A 13341-nucleotide genomic window follows, 5' to 3' on the forward strand; every position below is an offset into this window, starting at 1 on the left:
AGAGAGATGATTCAGGCAAAGAGACGGAGAGGACATGGAACGCAAACCTCCTCTGAAGGTTTTACAGTTGAGAGCAGTATGTATCACACTATCTTTTGTATTATGTATAAAGACTCCGGGTTCCCCGAGAAGAGCTCGGGGACTACCCTATTTTATCTATATGATAATTGTTATGCCTATGAGTATGTATAGTTTTATTTCCGCTGCACCGGGTTCGACCAGTCGGCCCGGAGGCTAGCCGCCTCTGCTATATGCCACCTCCTGCAGTCGGACAAGTAGTGTGTTGGCACCAGAAACTTCCTTTGTCAGAAGCCATAGCTCGCGGAGCAACTGCATGGCGGGCAGGGGTTGCAAAACGGTGCCTCACACGAAAAACGACTAAGGAAGAAACGCATATAGTTGAGGCCGGCATCGCACCTAGTCGTCCGGCTGCCGAGCAGCCGGTCGGCCGGCTTCTACTTTTTTTACCAACACTCCGAATGGCTAAGTACTAGCCCTCCCACAAGCATCTAAATACTCAACCCAGCCGCAGTCTGTAGAGCGGCTGCTTGGTTGGCAAGAGGATAGCCAAGGGAGGGCGGCAAAGGAAAAAACCAAGGAGCAAAAGGCAAGAAAAGTTAGAAGTCGGCAAAGCAAAAACAGTGATAGAATATTTACATGGATAAAGGCCTACTGGCCGGCATTCAGCAAAGTTCAATATACACCCCGCGGGTGGAATTGCGAAATTTAATCAAGATTATCCAGACTCTAGCAAAACAGGGAAAAAGGAAAAATCCTAAGGAGCGGCAGAAGACTCCGGCTGGGCGATGCCGGTTGGCGCGGCGGAGGGTTCTGGCTGAACGCTGGAGTCGGCTGTGCCGCCTGATGCAGCAGGCGGCTCCGTCTAGGCGGTAGAATCAGCGGCGATAGTCGGGACGGCGGAGGGCTGGATGACAGAGTCGGTGGCGCCCGTCGGAGGAATGGGTGGCTGGTCGATCCCCGCTTGGTCGGTTCTAGCAGCAGTCGGCGCTTTGGAGCGTGGATCGTTGCTTGAGGCTCGGTCAGGCTGGGGCTAACCATCCGCCCCAACCTCCGGCAGGTCAATCACTCTCCTCCTCCTCCTCCTCCTCCTCCTCCCCTTCTTCCCCTTCATTGCTAGAGTTGATAACTTCAGCGGAGTCCTCACTGTCCTCCGGGTTCAGCCCGAGCCATTCCTGTAGCACTTCGGCGCCTTCCTCGACTATCTCTGGGACAAAGACGCTGGTGTCGGTGAAGTCGGTGATCGCCGCCGCCCTGTTGATAAGATCAGCTTCCACCACCGCCAGCTCCTCCTGCGCCTCCAGCCGGAACGTGGTTAACTGGGCTAGATCCAGCCCAGGATACCACACCTTGACGAATTCCAAGGCCCGGCGCGCTCCTGCCCGGGCTGCAGAGCCCTTCCAGGCCTCCAGGCGGCCGGCCGCCACCTCCAGCCAGTCGGCAGTCCGACTTGGGGTGCGCAGAGCCGGCAGGCCAGGCTAGAGGGCGGAGACCGCCTGGGCCCCGATGCGCTGAAGACGGCGCAGCATTTGATGGGCAGGCCGGAGACGGGCCTGGATGCTAAGGATTTGCTCGCTGAAAGTCCGGGGGGCATCAGCGGCGATCTGCGCGCCCTCCTCCCTCCGCTCCTCGCGCTGAGCCTCGATCATCTGGATCGCGGTGACAGAGTGGCCCAGGAAGAAGTCTGTTTAGACAGAAGGAAAGAAAAGCCAAAGTTATAAACGAGGAATCGGCCTAGATAAAGGCCGGCAGCCCAATGCAAGAAACAAAGAGAATAAAGCTCACCGTCGACCAAGTCTTCAATGCTGCTGAAGCAGGCTGTCATCTGGGCTTCCTTGTTGGCCCAGGCAGAGCGCTCAACCTCAAACTCGGCGAGGAGGTTGGCCTCTTTCGTCTTCGCCTCTTGTTGGGCCGCCTTGAGGGCTTCCGCCTACTCGGCGAGCTGAGTGACCAGCCGGTCTCGCTCCTCAGTCAGCTTGCCGCACTCCGCCTCCTTGCCGCGTAGGGCGGTGTTGGCTTCGCCCAGCTGCTGCTGCAAGGCGGCGTTGCCTTCTGAAGAAAGAAGGAGAAGGAAGAGCATCAGTCAAATAACAAAGAGGGATGCACAAACCGGGGAGATTCGGCCCGATTGCTCAGTAGTTGGCTCGAACCTCGAAGACTACAGCCCGCGGGTGCGCTAGCGCGCCCCCGCAGAAGAAAGGAATTGAAGCTTACTCCGGCTCTCAGATAGATGGCCAGTCTGCGTCTCCAGCTCCGGGATCCTGGAGTTGTAGGCGACCACGCGGAGGTTGTGGTAGTCCTGTAGAGGGAAATATCAGACAAGATCAACATTTAACTCTGGCAAGATGAAGTTCCGGACCGCCTGCTCAGCAGCCGGCCCGAAACTTGGGGACTACACCCAGTGGGTGCGCTGGCGCGCCCCCACGAAGGATGAAAGAAGATCAAAGTAAAGAGAATCAGGAAGCTTACGCGGATGGCTGCTCGCGAATCCAGAAACGCCTCGTTGCAGCGTTTGAGGGCTTCGGCTTCGGCCCGGAGCTTGGCCTGAACGTCGAGGGCCGCCTAGTTCAGGGCGCCCGTCCCGCCTCCACGTACCCAGCCGGTTGGCGCGGTGCTGGATGCCTCGGTGTTGGGGACCGACGAGCTCGCGGCTCCGGTCTCCAGCGGTCGCAGCGTCGAGGCCGCCTTCTCAAGACGGCGGCGTACGGGTGTGCGGACCTGAGGAGTTAGGTCCGTCACCACCACATTCCCGGCCGGTGGCACTGGCGGCTCGGCCGGCTGCTCGACTCACGTTTCGCTAGTCGGTGGCGACGGTGGCACGAAGACATCAGGCATGGCCACATCGCCGCCCTCCCTCTCCATGACCGGATGATCATCACTGGCTCTGCTGGTCATCGCTTCGAACTCCGGCGGAGGTGGTGCGGAGTTCAGTGGCGTCACAATCAGCGACTCCTGACAGCATGCGGCCTCCACGAGCCGCTCCCTCTCTGCGGCTTCGGCTTCCGCCTGCGCCAGCCTCCTCACCGCGGATGCTGCGGCCTTGTCCGCCTCCGCCTTCGCCAGGCGGTCGGCCTCTTCGTCGCGCGCCTCCCGCGTGTTCCGCTCTCTCGCCTTCCGGAGGTCGACGGCCGGGTCGATCCGCCGATTGGTGGAGCAGGTCGTCGCCGACCTAATGACCGAGGCGGCGCCCGACTTCTCGAGGGTGAGCGGGACCCTGAGATGTGAAGAAATGACAAAGAGATTTTTTAGGCCGGATCGGCAGAAGAGGTAAAGGCAAAATAAAGATACTTACGCCGATACCATACCCGACACCTTCGGCTGCCTCTGATACTTGGCCGCCTTGGCTGTGGCCTCTTGCCGCCTGGTCGCCGCGGGCGGATTCTTGGGTTTCTTCGGCGCGCTGCCAAACAGGGTAGCTCCTTGTTTCCGCTTGCGCTTGCCGCCACGGGCGGGCGGCCCAGCAGAGGGGCCGGCACCGATGTTGGCTGTGCTCCGGGCGAGGCGCTGCTCGTCTTCGTCGTCGTCATCATCAGGCCAGGTCTCCACGCCATCGCCTTCCTTGGAGCCACCTGCTCCATCGCCTCCGCCTGTTGCGTCGTCCGCCAGGGCGGCCACCCCCAAGTCAGGGTCATCCACGTCTCTTACTACCCTGTCCGGCAGGTAGTCACCACCCGGCCCCATGAGGGCGGCCGCTGCCGCGGACATATAAATCTGCGCTCCAGAGGGGAGTCGCGTCATGATAAGAGCAAGACCAAAAGACAAATCTAAAGGAAGAAATCGAGGGACTTACGGCGGACGGCGGGTTGTCGCGAGAGTACGGCTGCTTCCCGTACCGCCAGTCTCCCTCCGACATCTTGAGGTCGGAGATCTCGTTCACCATCCGCGCGACCTCGGCAGGCGGCATCTCTTTCGTGCACAGCCGGCACGGGTCGCGGTGCCCACCCATCCGGAAGATCGGATGAGGGCGGCTCTGGAGCGGGAGGATCCAACGCTCGACGAAGGCGACGAGGAGGTCGGAGGCCACGAGGCCCTCCGACTCGTGGAGCACTCGGAGTCGACCGATGGCGGCCGCCGCGTCCGCTGATACCGGCTTTGGCTTGTACCCCCAGTTGGGTCGAGGCCCGGTGGGGGGGCCGGCCTCATAGGCCGGCAGGTTGAGGAAGTCTGCAGCCGGATCCACGTTCTCGACGTAGAAATAGGACTGCTGCCAGATCTTCACCGACTGAGCCAGCTTGATGACGGGGAAGGCATTTCTCTTCGCCGGCCGGTGCACAGCAACGTAGCCGCCGCACTCGGCCGCCGTGTCCTTGGCGGAGGTGCCTAGCTTCCCATAGAAGAATGCTCCCCACAGCTCGATCGTGGGGAGGACGCCGATGTAGCCCTCGCACGCCGTGACCAAGGCGGAGAGCAGGGTCACGGTGTTGGGCGTCAAATGATGCGGTTGAAGATGGTTGAAGTCGAGGAACAAGCGGAGGAAGCCGCTCACTGGGAGGCCGAAGCCGCGGAGGAAGTGCGAGCGGAAGACGACCTGCTCGTTTCCCCTTGGCACCGGCGAGATCTCCGCCTCCGACGGCGCCTGCGCCTTGACGAATGCCGCGTTGGGCATCCGGCGCGTGTCCCGGAGGAAGGTGATGTGGTCTTCAATGACCATCGAGCCGTCCCAGTCGCCGCCCTTCTCACGCGCCATGGATACGTGCGAAGCTGCGGAGAGGAGCAAGAGCGCGTGGGCGGCGGCGGCAGCACCACGGCAAGCAAGAAGCAGCGACAACAACAATGGAGGGAAGAGTAGGAAGGGGAAGAGAGTGTGGGAGGGGGCGCGCGTGCCCCGTCGCACCCCTCCCTCCCCCTACTTATAGCCCTTGGGCTCTGAAACCGAGGGGATGGGGCGTGGTCGTGGGATTAACTGTGCCCACAACCCCATGACCCCACGTTCGTCGCGCGAATTTACTGCGCCGTGAATGCCCGCGAGAATCACAACCGTCCACCTCGGCACAGCGGATCCGCCCGCTTGCTGAGGCCCGGTAGTGGCGGGCCGGCCCACTGTCACATCCCATCAGGAGCGTGGGATGGCAGGCTGGCTGGGCTGGCGAGTGCCGCGTGGCGTCCCTACGGCGGGCGACAGCCTAGGGAAGCTTAGCAGGCACGCCACCTATTCTCCCACCTTGAAGTTCAAATATTGGTCGACGAACCCCGCCTTGTCGAAACCGGCCTCAGAGGCCGGCGCGCCGCAAGACGGATCAAGACACTCTCCTGGAGCTCGGTGAGGAGGGAAGCCGCTGAGACTTCGCGGCCCCACGACCACAACGCCTCACCGGCTTCGGGGACTAATGTCGGAGTAATGGGCCACGGGTAGGCTCACCCGAGTCCCTTGGCACATCAAAACTTTGGGCCAGCTGCGCCCCGCAAAGACCCCCAGCTAAAAGCTCTGCCCTCCGGGGGCCGGCTGGCTCAGAGGCCGGCCACCGGAGGACGACCAAGCACCAGAAGACGGCCCTAAGAGCGGCTGGCTCCAGTAGACCAGCTCCCGGAGGGGGCGGCCTCCCGCCGCCCTCTGATTCTGGTCCCCCATCAAGAGTACAAGGCAGAGCGTGGCTACAGTGAAGCCCGTCGCCCCCGAATCCCGGGATAAGCATGGCTACGGTGCCCCGTACAGGCGGAGATCTCCGCACGGCGTGGCACTATGCCATGTCCCCCCTGGCGTCGCTCCGGGCAGGCGGAGCCCTGTTCCCCACGACGGCCTGTCGGTACGGCCTGCCGGCGGCGGGCCTTATCGGGCAGTGACGCCATAGAAGACGGCGGAAGCCTAACCAGTCTGACTCGGGGAGGGCCGGCCTTCAACAGGCAGCTGTCCCTTGCCCCGAGGCAAGCATGCCATTAAGCCGATGAGACCAGGTGTGGCTACAGTGATCTCCCGCCAGGCGGCGGGACTGTAGCCACGATGAGATGACCAAGCCCTCGTCACTGACGGCACGGCTACAGTGAGCAGCCACCAACCAGTCGGCGGGGCCCACCTGGCGGCGGGCCCCAATGGTCGACGGAGAAGTCGGAGGACGGAGACGCTGACAGCCGGGCCCAGCACCCGGCCAGATTACCATTGTACCCCTGGGGGTAGGCCTATATGAACCCCCCAGGGCACCCATGCAAAGGGTTCCCACTCTGATAGAACTCGGCAGTTACCTAGGGCAGGGAAGAGCTAGCCTTGCCTTCCCCTACCTCTAGACACGGCTCAAGGAGCACCTTGTATCACTAGTGCCTTAGTGATCATGCGGAGACCCCGCTGAGCAGGAGTAGGGGTATTATCTCCACGGAGAGCTCCCAACCTGGGTAAAGTTCACCGGCGTACGTGTCTACGCCTTATCCCGCTTCCAGGCACCGGCGATGTTCTACTCGCTTCCACCATGATAAGTCATCCTTTGGCATATGTCGTACCCAACCCCCGACACCATCTCTTGGCATCTGTCGTGCGCCCACCACGACAATTCTAATCACCATGGAACTTCTACCCAAAGAAATCGCACTAGATATTATCATTATGGGGTGCTGGAGTATATAATATGTTAGAAATATCAAATATTCCAATCAGCTGCACCACACCTGGGAAAATGGAAACATTATCTGAAAGAAGGATTTTGGGCAGCACAAATCAGGGCAAAGCAAAGAAAAGTAGAGAAAATTAGTATGTGGACAGAACAATATCTGTAATTTAATTATGGGATTGTTTCCTTGAACCGACATTGGTTGACTTTGTTATTTTCCTTTCCTTTTGTATGTAAATATTTATTATTAATGAAAATACTGTGCAACCATTGTTCTACGGTTTTGGCTAAAAAATCATCATCTATCAACTCTTGATTCCACCTTGCATTTGGAGTATCAATGAGCTCCGACACAAACTGGGGTGGGTTGGCCACATGAGAAACCAGCGGCCGCATCAATCTTGTTCGTGGTATCCAGCTTTCATTCCAAACTTCAGTGGTAATTCCATTACTACTACGCTTGATAATTCCTTGCTTCATTATATCCCTGCCTTCAACTAGAGACCGCCAAACCTGTGATGGATGATTACCAACCTGGCCTTCTAGGATGGAGCAGTCTGAAAAGTAAACCGTTTTTAAAATTTCATGCACTTATATTGTCTAGTACGGGTTTGCTAAAACTCAGTCGACTGAGATCTAAAACAAAGTCTCAGTCGACCTTACAACATTTTATCCCATCATTTGCAACATTGTTTCTACCGGTTGCAACATCCGTCTTGCTAGTTGTAGCATGTCATCCCTCGTCGATTGTAGCACGTGATCTCACCGGTGGCAACATCCTTCAATGTCAGCTGTAGCATTTTAGTTAGAATGCTTGTAGCATTTGTTGTCATACTGTCACAACATATTTTGTCACCGTTTGTAGCATCCAACCAAGTTCTAGACATACCCTTTCAAGTATCCTCCATGCCTGCCTAGCAAGAACAGCTAGAATAAAGATTTCAAAATCTCTAAAGCCCAAGTCTCCCAGGGGGCGAAAGTCCCATAGGCTACAAGTCATTTATGCAGCGAAATTACACAAGACGTGTGCATCCATCCATGACACACATCTAGTACGACTCTATGACCAACGACAACGAAAGCATCTAAACACTAGCTTCTTTTTTTTTTGCGGGAAGCATCTAAATACTGGCTGAGCAAGTGGGATCGGCAACAATTCCATGGATCCACTAGACTAGCCGCTCCTCTCCCGCCATAATACAGGCAGCCGCAGGAGCCAGCAGAACTTGCTCCACAACAGACATCTAAACAAACTGTACAACGCATGGAGAGAACCGCTCCCCGTCCCACCAGGGAACCGGTGACATGGCCACAGAAGAAACCAGAGGTGTGCTCTCTCCCTGTGGATCATCGTTGGGTAGAGCACTAGAGCGGTGTTCCGGTCTAGCGGCCATATGCTAGCACGGATTCGACGAGGAACTGGCGAAAGGAGCGGGCTGGTGCAACGGCCATCGGACCCTCTCTGGGGGGCAGGGCGCAGGCGCGGGGTGCGCGATGAACGTCGGCACGTCCTGTCCTGGCATCAGGACAGATACGCCTTTGGAATACACGGGCATCTGCAAAGCCACATATAAACGAAGTAATCAGTAACAATGTGCATGTACTGAACTCACCGCATCCAATGCGGCAATGCTAACATGAGATGCCTTGATGCAGTCAGAAATAGGGATGTCATAATTTCATGATCAGTTGTATTTCTAAAAACTGTATGTGCTGGTATCATGGTTTTCGAGTCGCGACTCATGCGAGTCGCTCTGGGGCAGCGACTCGGAAGAAGTCGAGCCTGCGTTGTGACTAGTCGCGACTCAGGGTCGCGAGTCGACACTAAGCTAAGTCGACCATATTTTTGCGACTCATAGACTAGTCGTAGACTAGTCGCGACTAGTCGAGCGACTCAAAATCCATGGCTGGTATAGAGAGAAAACAGAATATCAACATAAAAAAAAGATGCCATAATGTCCAAAAGAACCAATGAAATCGAATAAGCCTGACCTAAGTGTAAAATCGACACAAATGATGATGAATGACCCGTCCTATGGCAATGCCAGTATTCAGATAAATAAGTTCCACAGATGACACAATAGGACAGAAGATGAGTCATCAACGCTAGGTCTACCAGAAGTCTGCTCTAGCATATTTCTATTGCTCTAGAGGTACTAATTGACTATAACTAATGTGAAAAAACAATTCATCATCTAAGAGGAGGAGAAAGAAACTTAAAAGACCTAGTGGGAGCCCCATTTTAACTTGAAATCATCATTCTAGTGGGAGTCCCATTTTAACTAGGAATGGCTTCATATTCAAGGGCATCTCTCCCAGCCTATATAAATGCAGGAAGACATTTAAAGAGGAACTTAACAGAGCAAACAGGAAAGAATATGGGAAGTTTGAAGACTGGGTTCATGCCTTCAGATGAGTGTGTTCAGCTAGCTTGCGTGAATACATTCCACTGTTGTATTTGTATTTGTATTTGTTCTTGTTTCTTGTTTCCTTAGTTCTGTATAGCCTTTTGTTTTCTTTTTTCTATTCTTTTATTTAATTTGTACAGACTCTCTCTGTAACTTATTTTAAAAAACAATAAAAATATGCAGCAGAGTTGTGCTGTTTCCCTCAAAAAAAAAAGAGGAAGAGAAAGAAATCTACAATTATTTGATGTCAAAAGCAATGAGTGAAATTTGGAACGCATACAGTCATAGTCATACAGCCCTTGGAAGAGCACCCAACACCACAGCTATTCATGGAAGCAAGATATCTTTATAGGTTCATCTTCCCAAAGTTTGTCTTCTTTATATTTGTGAGCTAGGAAAGGTAAGATTGGTTACTTGTGTTAGGGGCAGGCACCAACGATATAAGGGCTGGCACATCTGTTGGTTGGATTAAGCAGAAAAAAAAAAATCTCCACTTCTCTCATCCCCGCCCCTGAGGTGTGGCTGCCAACCTGCCATCAAGACACCTTTGCCACTTGGTTCCAGGGTCATCCCGAGCAGATCGTACAGCTAGTATCACTTTGTCATGTATCAGGTACGTGACGTCCACTATGCTATGAAAGTTGACTAATGCAAGAGATGATCACAAAATAGTCTGGAATCAGTTGGAATTTGAGCCTCTACTACGAAAGAGCTGATCAGAAATTTATCTGAACTTGGATGGAACCTGGGACTGATGGTCCAGATTCAGTAACAATCGTGAATGAGTTGACATCGAGAAATGAACTATATATAATAGCTGGATTGACAACCTTCTTCGCAGATAAAGGAAACAAAACTTGATAACCATACACCGATGCCGTTCTTGACAAACACATTATGGAAGAAGCTTTCGTATGATACTTCAATACAGCCAACATTGACTATTCATGTATGTGCTGGCTTATACTTAGCACATTACACGGCTAGACAGATTGCATAACAGTGATATATCGTTTCATTTTTCCATATCATAGCGGGAAAGGTGATTTTGGCAGATTTTAGAAAGACTACAGAAAAATACTGATTTTTTTGTGGTGCTCAATCAACCTCGTCTCTTTTACAATATCTTCCAACATAACTCCATACTCCTCCAATCGACATCTCAAACTTATAACATATACATCCTAGTATGCATGAAGACACTCTACTCATGAATAGCAGACAAGATGTAGTCGAGCCATCCATTTTATGGGACGGGTTGCCAATTTTGATAACCTAATTTCTTTACATTTAATGTTCTTGGCCAGCATGTGGCTACCAGAAGCTGGTGCTAGACATGAGGCCACAAAAGGTCATGGAACTGTGGAAGTACAGATGTACACCCAAATATATTTTATTTTCACAAAATACCTACTCCCTCTGTAAACTAATATAAGAGCGTTTAGATCACTACTTTAGTGTTCTAAATGCTCTTATATTAGTTTACGGAGGGAGTACATATTAGGCGTCTATACTACAGTTGGTTGGGCCAAATACTTTGTATTTGTTCTCAGATTATTTCAGTCTACACCACTCCTTAATTCACAATACTAACCGATAGCCCAGGAACAACTAAGGGTGTGCTGGGTGTATGCTCACAAGCAGGAGCGATGGAAAGGAGCCGCACGTAGTCATGCACCTCATGTTAGCAGCGACGGTGCGCGAGCAAGAGACAACCACTTATTTTTTGTGTGAGGTCTAGCATCAAAGTTTCTAAAGGTTAAGTTCTTAGACAAGGACACCATTTATACTTCGTACTTAAACGCTCCTCCCATTTCTAATTAACTGATTTCTCTTGATTTCCATGATGGGGCACACCACTGCTCGAAGTAAATTGTGCTGCTGGTCCATCTTAGTAACAGGAGGTTCCACACCTCACAGTGAGGAAAGAATGGTGCCCACATCATCTGGGACCTGCAGGCTGTGGCTGCTGAGTTTTAGACGGAGAACCCATATTGCAAGCAAGAGTATGATTCAGACCTTGCTGTGAGGTGCAGACAGCGGTGGTCCTTGTCTGTTCCCCACTGTCTGCCAAATCCCCCTCTCAATTCCATAACCCATGATCTTAAATAGCGACCCCTCTTGTCTTCTACTACTACGTATCACACCATACAAAATGGACAAGAATGCTGCTATAAGCCATATGAAGGTGCCAACTGAACTTAACCACAAGACAGAATACAGAAGGATAGAAATGAATTACGTACATCAGGAAGATCCACCTGCGTAATCAATCTACCCTAGATCATTTTCCTGAACAAACACCATGTGGCCACTTAGCACAAAGCGACCCAAATAATGACGAATGATTAACTGTTGAGACAGCAGCAGCTGATAAGGCTAATCAGTAATCTGACAGGAGAGATCGATGTGGCTAACGGCTTAACAGAGACTTGTGGGGTTGAAGCAGTGGGACACCCCGACCAAGCTAATTAAATGAGTTGTGGCTTAACAGAGACTTGTGGGGTTGAGCTAGTATTAGTAGGACACATCCCGACCAAGATAATTAATGAGTTGTTTCCGAGTTTGGACGAACGTAACATCAGTTCCACTATAATGGATGGATACGCTGCCATGAACTGTACCACTGACGAAGACGAGCTGTGATGAAGTGACGAACCACATCAGCAAGATCTGGTTTGGCGCTGCAGATCAAAACGTGCTCCTTTGATGTGTATGTTGAGATACTTTCTAGAGCCACCATAAAAATCGAGGCAAGAAATGGGCGGTGGCAGCAGAGCATTCTGTTGTCCGTTCCTACCTGGGCTGCATCCTCCTCGGATGCCTCCCTCCTGGCACTGGCCATGGCCGCTGCATCATGGCGGAGTCGAGCGTAGTGGAGGGATGGGGGAGGGGCGAAATGATGCGCAATCTGGGTCCGTTTCGAGTGCACAGACACACACGCACGCACGGTGAGCAGTAAAAGCGATGCGGAAAGGGGAAAAGGGCGACCGACGGAACCATGAAAAGGCGGCAGGATGCAGGCGCGAATGGGGAATGGGGCGGCGGCGGGGCGTGCGGGAGTAGCAGTGCCGGGGTTATTACCTCGGGGGACGCGCATCCGGCGTCGAGCTTCCTGGCCGCCTCGAGATCCGCGCCGGGGGGTCCGCGTCCGCCGCGGCCGCGGCGGAGGAAGCGGAGGAGGACCCCTCTTGGTCCACGGGGCGGCGAGGGCTCCGGCGGGCCCATGGGCGGGGCACGGAGGAAGTGCTCGAGCACGGCCATGGCGAGGAACATGGAGACGAGCATGGCCGTGGCGACGAAGCCGAAGGAGACGGCGCTGACGCCGCCGTCCAGCTGCCGCCACCGCATCTCCTCCTGCTCCTGCGCCCCCGCCCCCGCCCCCGCGCCTGGCCACCACGCGGCCGCCGGGGCCATCGCCGGGCCGCCCGCCATGGCGCGCGCGCGCGCAAACTGAGCCGGTTAATCGCTCCCCACCGCCAGCGCCAACACCGCTCGCCCGCCCCCTGTAGGCTGTAGGCTGTGGCTCTGTCCGTCTCACGACGCGCGCGGCGCCATTGCTGCTGCCGCTGCTGGGCTTCTCGTGTCTGTGTGAATCGAGTGGCGTGTCACGACTCACGAGTCACGAGTGAGTACTGAGTAGTGAAAGTGGAGTAAAGAGCTCCAGGAAAGAAGGAAGGAGGGGAGTACGGTTCACGCGATCCTTTTTGTGGTGCGAGGCGAGGCGAGGCGAGGCTTGGGCCCGTTCTCTTCTCCCTCCCGAGAAGGTTTTGATCTACTGGTGCCACCCCTCCCGAGACCCTCCATCAAGCACCGCGCAGTCAACAGATCAGGCGGGGTGTTGCGATTTGTACGAGGTCGGATCTGATGCCAGCCATTAGGAGTGCATTTAGTCGTCTACATTAGATCCAACGAAAACCGCGCGATAAAACTTTGGTATGTTTGATAGATTGTGTTCACTGTTTAGCCTGCATAGCACGAAAGCACCCTAAGCAGACCCGCTAGGAAGTGCTGAATCGGCCGTTTCCGATTAGTCAGCCTCGGGCAATATGCAGGGGAGGGGACACGGCACCGAGTTCATGCGAGCAGGGAGATGGTGCGTACGCACGCACATTCCCAAAAAAACGGTGGGAGAAATTAGGTCACCTTCCGTCTAATCGGTCGCCCTATATAGCCATCCTCGAATCACAACACAGATTATCCGTCCAATCCCCCCTTCGAGTTCTTCGTTCCGCGCGGATCATCACCGGCGAGCAGGCAAGCGGCGCGTCTTCTTCGGCCGGCGGCAGACGTTGGCAGCGATTTGTTTTCCCTCCTTTTCTCCGGCATGTTCCACACCTCCACCCGGTTGCACCGATGGTTGTAAGTTCGATCAATCC

General features: G+C 54.3%; 1 protein-coding gene across 1 annotated transcript; it reads right to left on the reverse strand.

Annotated features, from left to right (window-relative positions):
• Positions 1-7482: 7482 nt before the first annotated feature.
• Positions 7483-12703, reverse strand: LOC119274977. Its single transcript, XM_037555745.1, has 2 exons — positions 12047-12703; positions 7483-8110 (listed from the first exon to the last, which is right to left on the reverse strand). The coding sequence occupies exons 1-2, from the start codon at positions 12395-12397 to the stop codon at positions 7952-7954; spliced, it is 510 nt and encodes a 169-aa protein (XP_037411642.1). The 5' UTR covers positions 12398-12703; the 3' UTR covers positions 7483-7951.
• Positions 12704-13341: the final 638 nt, after the last annotated feature.

The sequence above is a fragment of the Triticum dicoccoides genome, chromosome 3B (genome assembly GCF_002162155.2).
Source record: "Triticum dicoccoides isolate Atlit2015 ecotype Zavitan chromosome 3B, WEW_v2.0, whole genome shotgun sequence".
Taxonomy (NCBI): domain Eukaryota; kingdom Viridiplantae; phylum Streptophyta; class Magnoliopsida; order Poales; family Poaceae; genus Triticum; species Triticum dicoccoides.

Coding starts and splice junctions, on each gene's coding strand:
- LOC119274977 (XM_037555745.1), bottom strand. CDS start 12,397: ATGGCGGGCGGCCCGGCGATGGCCCCGGCGGCCGCGTGGTGGCCAGGC. Junction 8,111..12,046: donor CCGGATGCGCGTCCCCCGAG/GTAATAACCCCG, acceptor GTGGCTTTGCAG/ATGCCCGTGTATTCCAAAGG.